Source organism: Solanum lycopersicum, chromosome 10, assembly GCF_036512215.1.
Source record: "Solanum lycopersicum chromosome 10, SLM_r2.1".
Classification (NCBI taxonomy): domain Eukaryota; kingdom Viridiplantae; phylum Streptophyta; class Magnoliopsida; order Solanales; family Solanaceae; genus Solanum; species Solanum lycopersicum.
The window spans coordinates 24,812,980-24,826,931 of NC_090809.1; the positions used below are offsets into that span (position 1 = coordinate 24,812,980).

At 38.2% G+C, this 13,952-nt stretch overlaps 1 protein-coding gene across 1 annotated transcript; it reads left to right on the plus strand.

The window, feature by feature from the left end:
* Positions 1-4,875: 4,875 nt before the first annotated feature.
* Positions 4,876-6,658, plus strand: LOC138339059 (feruloyl CoA ortho-hydroxylase F6H1-3-like). Its single transcript, XM_069290365.1, has 2 exons — positions 4,876-5,450; positions 5,928-6,658. Exons 1-2 carry the CDS (start codon positions 4,933-4,935, stop codon positions 6,499-6,501), a joined length of 1,092 nt encoding a protein of 363 aa, XP_069146466.1. The 5' UTR covers positions 4,876-4,932; the 3' UTR covers positions 6,502-6,658.
* Positions 6,659-13,952: the final 7,294 nt, after the last annotated feature.

Sequence of the window (13,952 nt, forward strand, 5' to 3'; positions counted from 1 at the left end):
TGCTTCCACTGCTGCTATATATTCTGCCTCGGTTGTAGACAACGCTACACACTTCTGTAGCTTGGATTGCCATGAAATGGCTCCCCCTGCAAATTTGAACAAGTAACCCAAGGTAGACTTCCGGTTATCAAGATCTCCAGCCATGTCAGCATCCGTAAATCCCTCAAGAATAGGCTCACCACCTCCAAAACACAAACTCAGATTTGATGTGCCTCGCAAATATCTTAAGATCCACTTTACAGCTTCCCAATGAACCTTGCTCGGATTTGCCAAGTATCTGCTAACCAATCCAACAGCATGTGCTATATCCGGTCTTGTACACACCATGGCATACATCAATGAACCAACAGCAGAGGAGTAAGGAATATGAGACATACTTTTCTTTTCTTTCTCGGTTGTAGGACAACAACGCTTGCTCAACTTGAAATGGGCTGCAAGTGGTGTATTAACTTGCTTGGCATTCTTCATATTGAACCTTTCAAGCACCCGTTCAATATACTTTTCTTGTGACAACCAAAGCTTACCAGCTTTTCTATCACGAGCAATTTCCATACCAAGAATTTGCTTCGCAGGACCCAAATCTTTCATATCAAAGGACTTTGACAAATCCTCTTTTAACCTGCAAATCATCTCAACATCTTGTCCCACAATCAACATATCATCAACATATAAGCAAAGGATAATGAAGTTACCTTCAGAGAATTTTCTAAAATACACACAAGGATCTGCAGTAGTCCGGTTGTACTCATTACTACTCATGAAGGAATCAAACTTGTGATACCATTGCCTTGGTGCTTGCTTGAGTCCATAGAGACTCTTTTTCAACTTGCAAACAAAATTCTCTTTTCCCTTAACTTCAAATCCTTCCGGCTGCTCCATGTAAATCTCCTCATGCAAATCACCATGTAAGAAAGCAGTTTTAACATCAAGTTGTTCAAGTTCAAGATTCAAACAGGCAGCTAGTCCCAAAATCATACGAATGGAAGTCATCTTCACCACCGGTGCAAAAATCTCATCGAAGTCGATGCCCTTTTTCTGATGGCATCCCTTCACCACTAATCTTGCCTTCCGCTTCACTAGCTTGTTGTCAACTTTCTTGTTCTTAAACAACCACCTGTTCTTCAAGACTTTCTTCCCTTTTGGAGGCTTCACCAAGTCATAGGTTTCATTCTTCTTCAAAGAATCCATCTCTTCTTGCATAGACTTGAGCCAATGGTCTTTGTCTGAATGTGACAAGACCTCTTGAAGGCTTTCAGGCTCCCCCTCATCAGTGATTAGGATGTATCTGAACTTGGATAAAGTCTTGAAGGTTGACGAACTCTGGTCGATTTTCTAAGTGTTGTCTCTTCTACCTGTGGGCTGGATTTCTCCCCCTGATTGGAAGACTCTCCATGTTGAACATCTACAGCTTCATCATCAGGTTGTGGTACAACAACATCAGGTTGTACCTCTTCAATATGGTCATGTTCATGAGCAATTTCATGACCATCCTCTGGAGCATCACCTGTTAATTGATCATCTGAAGCAGAAACATGAGGCATGGGCATATCAATAACATCATGAGAGAAATTAGAATAATAAGTCTTATCAGCACCCAAGAGATGAAAACCCATCTCGTGCTCATAAAAGACAACATCTCTACTTCTCACAACTTTTTGCTTTGCTGGATCATAAAGTCTGTAACCAAACTCTTCATCACCATATCCAACAAACACACAAGGAGAAGTCTTGAAATCAAGCTTCAATCTATGTTCCTTCGGCACATGCATAAAAGCCTTGCATCCAAACACCCTCAAGTGAGAATAAGAGGGGTCTTTCCCAAACCAAACTCTCTCGAGAATATCAAACTCCAAAGGAACTGATGGTGCTCTATTTATCAAATACACAGCAGTTCCAACTGTTTCACCCCAAAATGACTTAGGAAGATTGGACATTCTAAGCATGCATCTCACTTTCTCAATAATGGTTCTGTTCATCCTCTCGGCAACGCCATTGTGTTGTGGGGTACCCGGTTCTGTTCTCTCATGTCGAATGCCATATCTTGAGCAATATGCTTTAAACTCATTTGAAGTGTATTCACCTCCATTATCAGTTCGAAGACGCTTCAGTTTGCAATCTGTCTCCCTTTCAACCATTGCATGAAACTTCTGGAAGATACCGAACACCTCACTTTTGTGCTTCATCATATAAACCCAAGTTCTCCGAGTAGCATCATCAATAAAAGTAACAAAGTATTTGTTACCACCAAGTGATTCCACCTCTATAGGACCACACACATCAGAGTAAACCAACTCTAACTTCACTTTCTTTCTTGTAGATGTCCTCGTAAAAGAAACTCTGTGTTGCTTTCCTGCTAAACAATGATCACAAGGGTCAAGTGAAATAGTAACATCAGCAGGAATAAGAGACTTACCGGCCAACAGCTTTATACCCTTCTCACTAACATGCCCCAATCTTCGGTGCCATAAGTTAGGAGATGTTTTCTCCTCAATAGCATTCAACTCACCACTACACACTTTCAAATGTGTCTTATACAAGGTGCAACAAAGCTTGCCACGAGCAACAGTCAAGGAACCCTTAGACAATTTCCATTTACCCTCACCAAAAGTGTGCTTGTAACCCTCTTCATCAAGTACGTTAGCAGACAATAAATTGAGGCGTAAATCTGGAATGTGGCGAACATCTCTCAACGTCAAATAGCACCCTACATTGGTTTGGACTCGAATATCTCCAATGCCAACAATACTTGCTGAGCTCTGATTCCCCATCTTCACACTACCAAAATCTCCAGCTCGGTAGTCAATAAAGTACTCCTTATTAGGAACACAATGATAGGAAGCTCCTGTATCAATAAGCCATTCAGTGTCAGAACTATCAACATAACAACATTCTCCAGTAGCACATATCAAAGAAACACGATCATCAGAACTAGAAGTTGTAGCAGCTGTATTCTTGTCATCACCCTCTTTATGATGGTCATTCTTCTTATTTTGCTGGTCTCTTTTCAACTTGTAGCAAAACTTTTGAATGTGGCCAGGCTTGCTACAATAGTGGCATATCGTAGGTTCTCTCCCATCCTTGGACTTTGACCTATACTTTGACTTGCCACGCCCTTTGGGACCTCTACTCTTGCTTCTTCCTCTATTCTCTACCACAAGTGCCTGCGAAATATCAACACCCATCTCCTTTCTTCTAAGCTCTTCATTGAACATGCTCTCTTTGATGACATCCAATGAAAGCGTACCATCTGGAGCTGAGTTGCTGATGGACACAACCAAAGTTTCCCAACTGTCTGGCAAAGAACTCAAGAGGAATAAAGCCTGCAACTCATCATCAAAGACAATTTTCATAACAGTCAACTTGTTAATAATATCTTGAAAGTCGCTAAGATGCTCAGAAACAGACTTCCCTGGCTTCAACTTGAGATTAACAAGCCTCTTAATCAACGAGGCCTTGTTATGAGCGGTCTTCCTCTCATAAAGACCCTCCAATTTTCTCCATAGCTCAAGCGGCTCAGTCTCCTGAGATACATGATTGAATATGCTAATATCAATCCACTGTCTGATTGTCCCCAAGGTCTTTCTCTTCAGCTTTTCCCATTCTTTATCTGTCATCTTCTCTAGCTTAGTGGGCTGGTCATCTTTCTTTGTTTTATCCACATCAATTGGATCAAACAAATCCTTGCAATATAGCAAATCTTCCATCATCGGACGCCAAATGGAATAATTGGTTGGTGTCAGTTTAACCATAGAGTTATTTCCATGCTCCATGTCTATGGTTTAACACTCAGCTCTGATACCAATTGTGAGTGGAGTCACAAAACAACACAAGTAGGATATAACACCTACAAGGATCGACTTCAAGACAATCAACCAAATATACTTCACCAATTTACCAAAAGAAATTCACCACTATATTAACCAAGCTCAAATTAGCAACACATCAATTGAATCACAAGCAAATATGAATTATAAATACGCAAGTGACACACAAGATTTATACGTGGAAAACCCCTTCGGTATGAAGGATAAAAAACCACGGGACTTGAAGGAGTCCACCCTTCTTCTACTCTTATTATGCAAATTGAGGGTAAAAACACCCAAATCAGTCTACAAGGATGTCACAGCCCACCAACAACAACATACATAAGAGCCAACACAAAAGAGAAGAGAAATTGAGAAATATCACCAAAAAAATGCAGGTTACGCCAGCTGCGATAACAGACGATCAAGAACTCTGATTGACGATCTGAACGGTCAAGATGTAGTGCTATGTGTTGTGAACCAGCTGTGAAAATTTCAGAACGATCCAACGGTCGGATCTCTTGCAAGCTGAAATTTTGTCTCGCTGTCCAGAAAAACCAGCAACTCTTTTCTCTCTCAAACCCTCTCTCTATTTCTTTCTTCTCCTCCAAAACAAAAAACCCCAGCCCCAACATCAGCTGCCCAAGACTTCTTCTAGAATTCAACAAAGCCCAAAATATATGGGCCACCCATCAATGGGCTGGACCCTTAACAATCTCCCCCTCCAGCCCAGTTCGGGGAGACCAAACATAAAAGGTCATCAAGAAGACATACCTGCAAGCTTGGAACAAAATTCAAGCTTGCTTCGAGGGACCACCTTTGTCAACATATCAGCACCATTCTTTTTGGTGTGAATCTTCTTCAACTTCATTAGTTGCTCTTCAATGACAACACGCAACCAATGATATCTCACATCAATATGCTTTGTGCGAGCATGGTACATGCTATTTTTGCTCAAGTCCATAGCACTTTGACTATCACAAAACACAACATACTCGCTTTGTTTCAAACCTAACTCTTGAAGGAAACGCTTTAACCAAAGCATTAATAGCTTTCCATAGCACTTGAATTTATCCATCAATTCTTCTCAACATATTAAGCTCAATAGCAAAAATTATAAACAAAAGCAATGGCTCCAACATTGGCAACATTCTCTATTGATTCCAACACTTGGGATGTCAAAAGTTTTGTTGTAAATGAAGGGCATGGAGTGAAAGGTCTTGCAGACATGAGCATTCAAACACTTCCTAAACAATACATTCAACCTCTTGAAGAACGAATAACTTCGAGTGATGTGGTGGTGGATGAAGAACAATGTATACCAGTCATTGATCTATCAAATTTGAACGATACGGAAGTGGACAACATGATATGTAATGCAGCAGAGAAATGGGGTTTTTTCCAGATTGTTAATCATGGAATTCCAATAAAAGTTTTTGAGAATGTTAAAGATGCTACTCATAGGTTCTTTGCGTTGCCTGCTCAAGAAAAGAACAAGTACTCAAAAGACTACGCTTGTACAAATAATGTTCGTTTTGGGACAAGCTTTACTCCTCAAGCTGAAAAGGCATTAGAGTGGAAAGATTACCTTAGCCTCTTTTATGTTTCTGATGAAGAAGCATATGCACTTTGGCCTCCTGCTTGCAGGTTCAACTCTCATTTTAAGTTTGATTAAATATTGTTTCATCTAAAAGTTTAAATTTTTAGAGAAAATATACTTTTTTTTATTTGATCATATTATATCTCACCATGACAGGGGTGGATCATTAGATACGGATTAGGATTTTATTTAACCCCTCCCTCTCCCCCAAGGAGCTCCCACCTTTGTTCCCTTGGTGACAAGAACTCACAACCTTGAGGTTGTTAGTGAGGGGTGTTTACGATTTGAGCAACTTCCTCTTATCCATATTAGGAAATTTATTAAATATGTATGATATTTAATCGCAAACTCAGTTGCGAAATTTGGATTAAAAGTTCCTCTGATGCCTTGATCAATTTTGTGATTATGTTATTTAAAAGTTTAATTATATTTAGAGAGAATATATATTCTCTAATAGTACTTATGATTATATTATGTGTCATCCTAACTCTTTTTGAAATTTTTTGTTTGTTGTTTAATCTCAGGGATGAAGCAATTGAGTTCATGAAAAAGACTGAGCTTGTGATCAAAAGACTGATGGAATCACTAATGAGAGGACTAAATGTGAAGGAAATTGATGAAGAGAGGGAATCACTTCTAATGGGCTCCAAAAGGATCAACCTTAACTACTATCCTAAATGTCCAAACCCCGAACTTACTGTCGGGGTTGGACGTCACTCTGATGTCTCAACATTAACCATTTTGCTTCAAGACAATATTGGAGGGCTTTATGTGAAAAAACTAGGCAATGAAACTTGGCTTCCTGTCCCACCAATAAGTGGGGCGCTTGTGATTAACATTGGTGATGCACTTCAAATCCTGAGCAATGGTCGATACAAGAGTATCGAGCATCGTGTTATTGCTAATGGAAGCAATAACAGAGTTTCAGTGCCAATATTTGTGAACCCTAAGCCTAATGATGTTATTGGTCCCTTACAAGAAGTGTTAGAAAGTGGTGAGAAGGCAGTGTATAAGCAAGTTCTTTATTCGGATTATGTCAAGCATTTCTTCAGAAAAGCTCATGATGGGAAGGACACTGTTGATTTTGCAAAGATATAATATACTTCATTGTATCAAGTAAAACAAAATCTTATTAACTTTTTCTTTTTCATTTCCAAAGGTGCGGAGGAAACCTAATGAAAAGATGTCATGACATGTAATGCCCATAAACCCCTCTTACGAATAATAGAATAATTTTGTTTTCACAAAAGAAAAATAAGACTTTTGTATTCAACATATCTTAATTTATATAACGATGTTTAATTAATTGGACAATTTAAAAAATAAGTAGAAACTTTGGACATATAACTTAAATATAAACAAAATTCAAGTTTTATTTTTTAATGAAGTGACAGTTAAGGCTACCAAAATTATCCTTACTATATACTATCTGTGAGGGGAGTCACAAAACAACACAAGTAGGATATAACACCTACAAGGATCGACTTCAAGACAATCAACCAAATATACTTCACCAATTTACCAAAAGAAATTCACCACTATATTAACCAAGCTCAAATCAGGAACACATCAATTGAATCACAAGCAAATATGAATTATAAATACGCAAGTGACACACAAGATTTATACGTGGAAAACCCCTTCGGTATGAAGGATAAAAAACCACGGGACTTGAAGGAGTCCCCCCTTCTTCTTCTCTTATTATGCAAATTGAGGGTAAAAACACCCAAATCAGTCTACAAGGATGTCACAGCCCACCAACAACAACATACATAAGAGCCAACACAAAAGAGAAGAGAAATTGAGAAATATCACCAAAAAAATGCAGGTTACGCCAGCTGCGATAACAGACGATCAAGAACTCTGATTGACGATCTGAACGGTCAAGATGTAGTGCTATGTGTTGTGAACCAGCTGTCAAAATTTCAGAACGATCCAACGGTCGGATCTCTTGCAAGATGAAATTTTGTCTCGCTGTCCAGAAAAACCAGCAACTCTTTTCTCTCTCAAACCCTCTCTCTATTTCTTTCTTCTCCTCCAAAACAAAAAACCCCAGCCCCAACATCAGCTGCCCAAGACTTCTAGAAGAAGTCAACAAAGCCCAAAATATATGGGTCACCCATCAATGGGCTGGACCCTTAACACTATCAAAGGTAAGGTGGGGAAGAGATCCACATATCCCTTCCCTTCTATCTTCCCTTTAAAAAACTACTTTTAAATTATTTAATACTATGTTTGGTAGGAATTTTGAATCTTTATATTATCAATCTAGAGATTAGTTATGCACCCTACATAGTATTAGAGGGTGTATAACTAATATTTTCCATTTGATGGTATTAGCTCTAATACCATGGGACTAATCTATGTAAAGTCAAAAATATCCCCCTCAAATCCTTTTAATCATTTTGTTTATTTTTTTAATTTTATATGTTATATTTTATATTTTATATTTATACTAATAAATTTTATTTAAATAAATTAGCTTACAATTTTTGTTTCTAAAATATGAGTTATTTAATCTATTTATTATTAATATAAAATATTATAGGGAAACTTTCACATATAGCAAACAAAAAAATCATATTTGTATGCTATAGCAAAGTTTCCATAATTACGCTCCATAGCAAACATAAAACTGTATAATTCGCTATACATATACAATTGTATAATTCGCGGCCTAAATTGTATAATTCGCTGGCCTATTTCGCTGTAATTGTATAATTCGCTATCCTATTTCACTACAATTTTATAATGCATAATTGTATAATTCGCTACCTATTCCGCTGCAATATTTTTATAAAATTTGGTTTGCATACAATTTAATCGAATTAAAATGTATGTATATTGCATAATTATAAGTGTATAGCAAGAAGATATACGTTTTTCTCTCGCTTTATACAAAAACTGAAACACAATATATACGCTTCTGTTGTATAAAGCTAGAGAAAAGTGTATTTCACTGCAATTGTATAATTCACAATTGTATAATTTGTTGGCCTTTTTCTCTGCAATATTTGTATAAAATTTGCATTTTTCTATAATTGAATTGAAGCAAAATATTTGTAAATTGTATAATTAAGTGTATAACACAAAGATATATGTTTTTGCATGTGTATATACAATTTTCTCTCGCTTTATACAAAACAGAAACAGAATTTATACACTTCTGTGTAAAAAGCGAGAGAGGCAAGCAGAGGGAGAGTGGAGAGCGAGATTTTCGGGAGAGAGGCGCCTGACAAACTTTGGCTAACGTTTGCTATGGAGCACAATTAAATCAAACTCTAGCTACTCGATTTATTTTAGGTTATTAGTTTGCTATTATATACAATTTTCCCAATATTATAATCCGACTAATATGCTTATGTTGATGTATGAATTTAAGAACAATTCATAAATAAAAATATTGCCTCTTAATGAAAGTCCATTAAAAATTACACAAGTAGTCTGAATCAAGAGTGCATATATAAAGTAATATACACACACACACACATCTCGAGTATAAAGTAATTTAATTTATTTTTCTATATTTATTTTTTGTAAATTTATTTTATGATAAAGAGTTTTTTTAAACTTAATTGATACAAAACAAAGTTCAATAATTTTTCCCCATAAATCATTATAGTTGTGTGACCTTTTGAGATATTAACTCCAATTTATTAAGATGACAATTATATACTGTCAAATAATTTAAGTGAGAAAATAGTGAGTATGACAATAAAATTTTATTTCCCTATCTAGTTAAAAATGTTATAAAAAATAATATTGTCTGTTTATTATTTATCTTGACTCAATTACATGAAATAGAAAATCTCATAATAACTCTAGGGTATAATTGAAAAGAATTTTTTTGGTAAACTTTTAAACCACACACAAAATTAGGTAAGAAACAATGCACAAAACGCTTGATAAAAATAATCCCTGCATTACTTATATCTGCATTACTAATCCCTGCATTATTGATTTTTGTACCAAATGACCTGCAAAAATAGAAAGTGTCATACTCAATCAGTCCACAATTAATTGTGTCACGACCCAAATCGGGCCGCGACTGGCACCCACACTTACCCTCCTATGTGAGCGAACCAACCAATCTAAACCTTAACATTTCAATATAATATCAACAGAAAGTAATGCGGAAGACTTAAACTCATTAATAAAAATCAATTCAATAACTTCTAAAAACTCAACAACTATTATTATCCCCAAAATCTGGAAGTCATCATCACAAGAACATCTATCCTCAAATTACTAATCTAAGAGTATCTAAGAAGCTAAAATACATAAAAAGCTAGTCCATGCCGGAACTTCAAGGCATCAAGACATGAAGAGGAAGATCCAGTCCAAGCTAGAAGCATTAGCTCACCCTGAAATCCGGAGTACTGAAGACTGGCTAGAGTTGAGGTTGAGTTGAAGACGACGGCACGTTTGCTGCACTCCACAAATAATCAGAAAGAAACATACAAGTAGGGGTCAGTACAAAACATGGGTACTCAGTAGATATCATCGGCCAACTCAAAATAGAAAACAGTATATATCAGATAATATCATAAATCAACTACAATACTCAATCTGTAGCAACACCATGTACAAGGATCTTTGATAAATAATGTCAAGTACATTCATGAGGACTCAAGCCTCCATATCATACTCATTTGGGAATTAGGTTCATTAGATTGAGTATATTAACATCTTTCAAGATTCATCACCTTTATTCTTGTGTCAGTACGTGACACTCCGTTCCCTTACTACTATGTGTCGGAACGTGACACTCCGATCCCCTGGTTCTACGTGTCGGTTTGTGACACCCAATCCCCTAATTCTACGTGTCAGTTCGTGACACCCGATCCCCTAATTCTATGTGTCGGTTCGTGACACCCGATCCCCTAATACTACGTGTCGGTTCGTGACAACCGATCCCCTATTTCTACGTGTCGGTTCGTGACACCCGATCCCCTAATTCTACGTGTCGATTCGTGACACCCGATCCCCTAATTTCATTCCATTAATTCCTCAAGCCTTCTTTTATACCAAGGCATCATCAATCTCATTACTTTAGTTCATCAAGCCTTCTTTTATACCAAGGCATCATCATTAACAAGGGGTTTTCAAGATTTGAGATTCAATAGCTTCATCATGCTTATTTCATCACAATTATATAATCACATTCATGCAAGCATACAATTAAGCATATAGAAGACTTACAATACACCCAACGCATATCATTCGCTATTAAGAGTTACCTACAAATAGTATAAAAGCCATAACCTACCTCCACCGAAGATTCGTGATCAAGCAAGAAATTTCCCAAGCCTTTTCTTTTTCCACTTCTCGTTCGATCCTCTCTCTCTCTTTGTTCTTTCTATTTTCTTTATTCAAACCCTCTTTCTTTTACCCTAATTAGCATATAATTAAGAATAAAAGATGGCAATAATAACCCACTAATTTACTCAAGGTTACCTCTTTTAACCCCCAAGTAATTAGACTTATTAACATTAACCCACTAACTTTATAATTAAAGCCAGAATAGTCAAAAACGTCCCTTAAAACCTTAAAGAAATCCGACTTCACCTGGGATTACGCAGCCTCTGATGGGCCGTTGTGCCTGCGACGGTCCGTCCTGCTGATTCGTCACAGAGTTCAGAGACTTAATTCTCTGAAGAGTCTGTGACGGTCCATCACGCCTGTGACGGTCCGTTCTGCCATTCCGTTACGAAGTTCAGAGAGTCGATTTCCGTACCCATTTTTTAGAATTTCTAAGTGTTTTGAAACGAGACCCCTCGACAGTCCGTCGTGCCCATGAGGGTCCGTCGTGGGTTCCGTCGTCTCAGCCGGTTTTTTCAGAAATACAATCTGCTGCTCAAAACGACTAAATAGGTCGTTACAATAGATACCAATTTACCCATCGTTCGTCCCCGAACGATCACAAGAAGGAAAACAAGGGTGAAAAGGAGTACCTGAATCTGTAATCATGTGTGGGTATCTTTCTCGCATATCAGCCTCTTTCTCCCAAGTGGCTTCTCCGACTGGTCGATTCTTCCATTGAACTTTGATGGATGCAATCTCCCTTGATCTCAACTTGCGAATTTCTCTATCAAGAATGGCAACAGGCTCCTTCTCATAAGTCAAATTTTCATCAAGCAAGACGGAATCCCAACGAATAATATAGTTTCCATCCCCATGGTATCTTTTCAACATAGACACATGGAATACCGGATGCACTCCGGGCAGCCCTGGAGGCAAGGCTAACTCATAAGCCACCTCCTTTATACGCTTCAGAACCTCGAAGGGACCAATATACCTTGGGCTTAGTTTACCCCTTTTTCCAAACCGCATCACCCCTTTCATGGGCGAAACTTTCAGTAAGACTTGTTCACCCTCCATAAACTCCAAGTCTCTAACCTTCCGATCTGCATACTCCTTCTGTCTACTTTGCGCCGCTAGAAGCTTTTCTTGAATAGATTTCACTTTATCTAACGATTCCCTCAGAAGGTCAGTACCCCAAGGTCTAACTTCAAATGCATCAAACCACCCAATGGGAGACCTACATCTTCTCCCATATAGTGCCTCAAATGGGGCCATATCAATGCTTGAGTGATAGCTATTGTTGTAGGAGAACTCTGCTAAGGGTGAGAAGCTATCCCACTGACCACCAAATTCTATCACATATGTACAAAGCATATCCTCCAACACTTGAATCGTTCGTTCAGATTGACCATCGGTCTGAGGATGGAACGCAATACTGAGGTCCAACCTAGTACCTAATTCCGCATGCAATGTTTTCCAAAACTTAGAAGTAAACTGCGTACCTCTATCTGATATGATGGAGAGTGGAACCCCATGCAACCGAACAATTTCTGAGACATAGATTTTGGCTAACTTCTCTGCATTGTAAGTCACCTTGACCGGAATGAAATGAGCAGACTTAGTTAACCTATCAACAATCACCCAAATAGAGTCATACTTACCCATTGTCTTTGGAAGACCAACCACGAAATCCATTGCAATCCTTTCCCACTTCCATTTAGGAATGGACATTCTCTGAAGTGTTCCTCCGGGCCTCTGGTGTTCATACTTTACTTGCTGACAGTTTGGACATTTGGCAATAAAATCAACAATATCACACTTCATTCTACTCCACCAAAAGTGTTGCTTTAGGTCACGATACATCTTGGTTGCACCAGGATGTATAGAATACCTTGAACTATGAGCCTCTGTCAGAATAGCGTTGATCAAACCATCGACGCGGGGTACACATACCCTTCCCTTGATTCTCAAAACACCTTCCTCATCGATTTGTGCTTCCTTAGCCTCTCCTCGCAATACTTTATCTTGGATTCTGCTTAGTTTCTCATCCTCAAACTGTTTTCCCTTAATCTTGTCAAGAAAAGAAGATCTTGCCTCCACACAAGCCAACAATCCTCCCTTCTCATTTACTTCTAACCTCATCAAGTCATTAGCCAGAGTATGAACCTCTCTAGCCAATGGACGTCTAGAAACTTGCAGGTGAGCTAGACTTCCCATGCTCCCTGCCTTTCTACTTAAGGCATCTTCCACAACATTAGCCTTTCCCGGATGATACAAGATGGTGATATCGTAGTCCTTCAGTAGTTCCATCCATCTCCTCTATCGCAAATTCAAATCTTTTTGAGTAAAGACATACTGTAGGCTACGATGATCCATTTATATTTCACACTTAACTCCGTATAAATAGTGTCTCCATTGCTTTAAGGAAAACACTACCGCAGCCAATTCCAAATCATGGGTCGGATAATTACATTCATGCACTTTTAATTGCCTTGAAGCATAAGCAATTATGTTCTTCTATAGCATTAGCACTGCACCCAAACCCGAATACGATGCATCACAATAGACAATGAAATTCTTACCTTCCACTGGCAGGGTAAGGATTGGTGCAGTAGTCAACAAGGTCTTGAGCTTTTGAAAGCTTTCTTCACATTCATTCGACCATACAAATGGAACATTTTGCTTAGTCAAGTTCGTCAATTGGGAAGAAATGGAAGAGAACCCCTTGACAAATCGACGGTAGTAGCTAGCTAACCCGAGAAAGCTCCTTATTTCTGACACATTAGTAGGTCTTGCCCAATTCTTCACTGTCTCAATCTTAGAAGGATCCACCATCACCCCATCCTTAGAAACCACATGCCCCAAGAAGGACACTGCATCTAGCCAAAACTCACACTTGGAGAATTTGGCATAAAGCTTTTTCTCCCTCAACATTTCCAATACCATTCTCAAATGCTCTTCATGTTCCTTCTTGCTCTTTGAGCATACCAATATATCATCAATGAATACGATCACAAAGAGATCCAAATATGGCATAAAAATCCTGTTCATTAAGCTCATGAAAGCAGCAGGGGCATTCGTAAGACCAAAAGACATTACTACAAATTCGTAATGCCCATACCTAGTTCGAAAAGCAGTCTTTGGCACATCCGTTGCCCGTATCTTCAATTGATGATAACCGGATCTCAAGCCAATCTTAGAGAAGACACAAGCACCTTGTAACTGATCAAACAAATCATCAATGC

Bases quoted from the DNA above. Each gene is read 5' to 3' on its own strand.
- LOC138339059 (XM_069290365.1), top strand. From the start codon at position 4,933: ATGGCTCCAACATTGGCAACATTCTCTATTGATTCCAACACTTGGGAT. The intron at 5,451-5,927 runs GTTCAACTCTCA...GTTTAATCTCAG, and splicing joins CTTTGGCCTCCTGCTTGCAG to GGATGAAGCAATTGAGTTCA.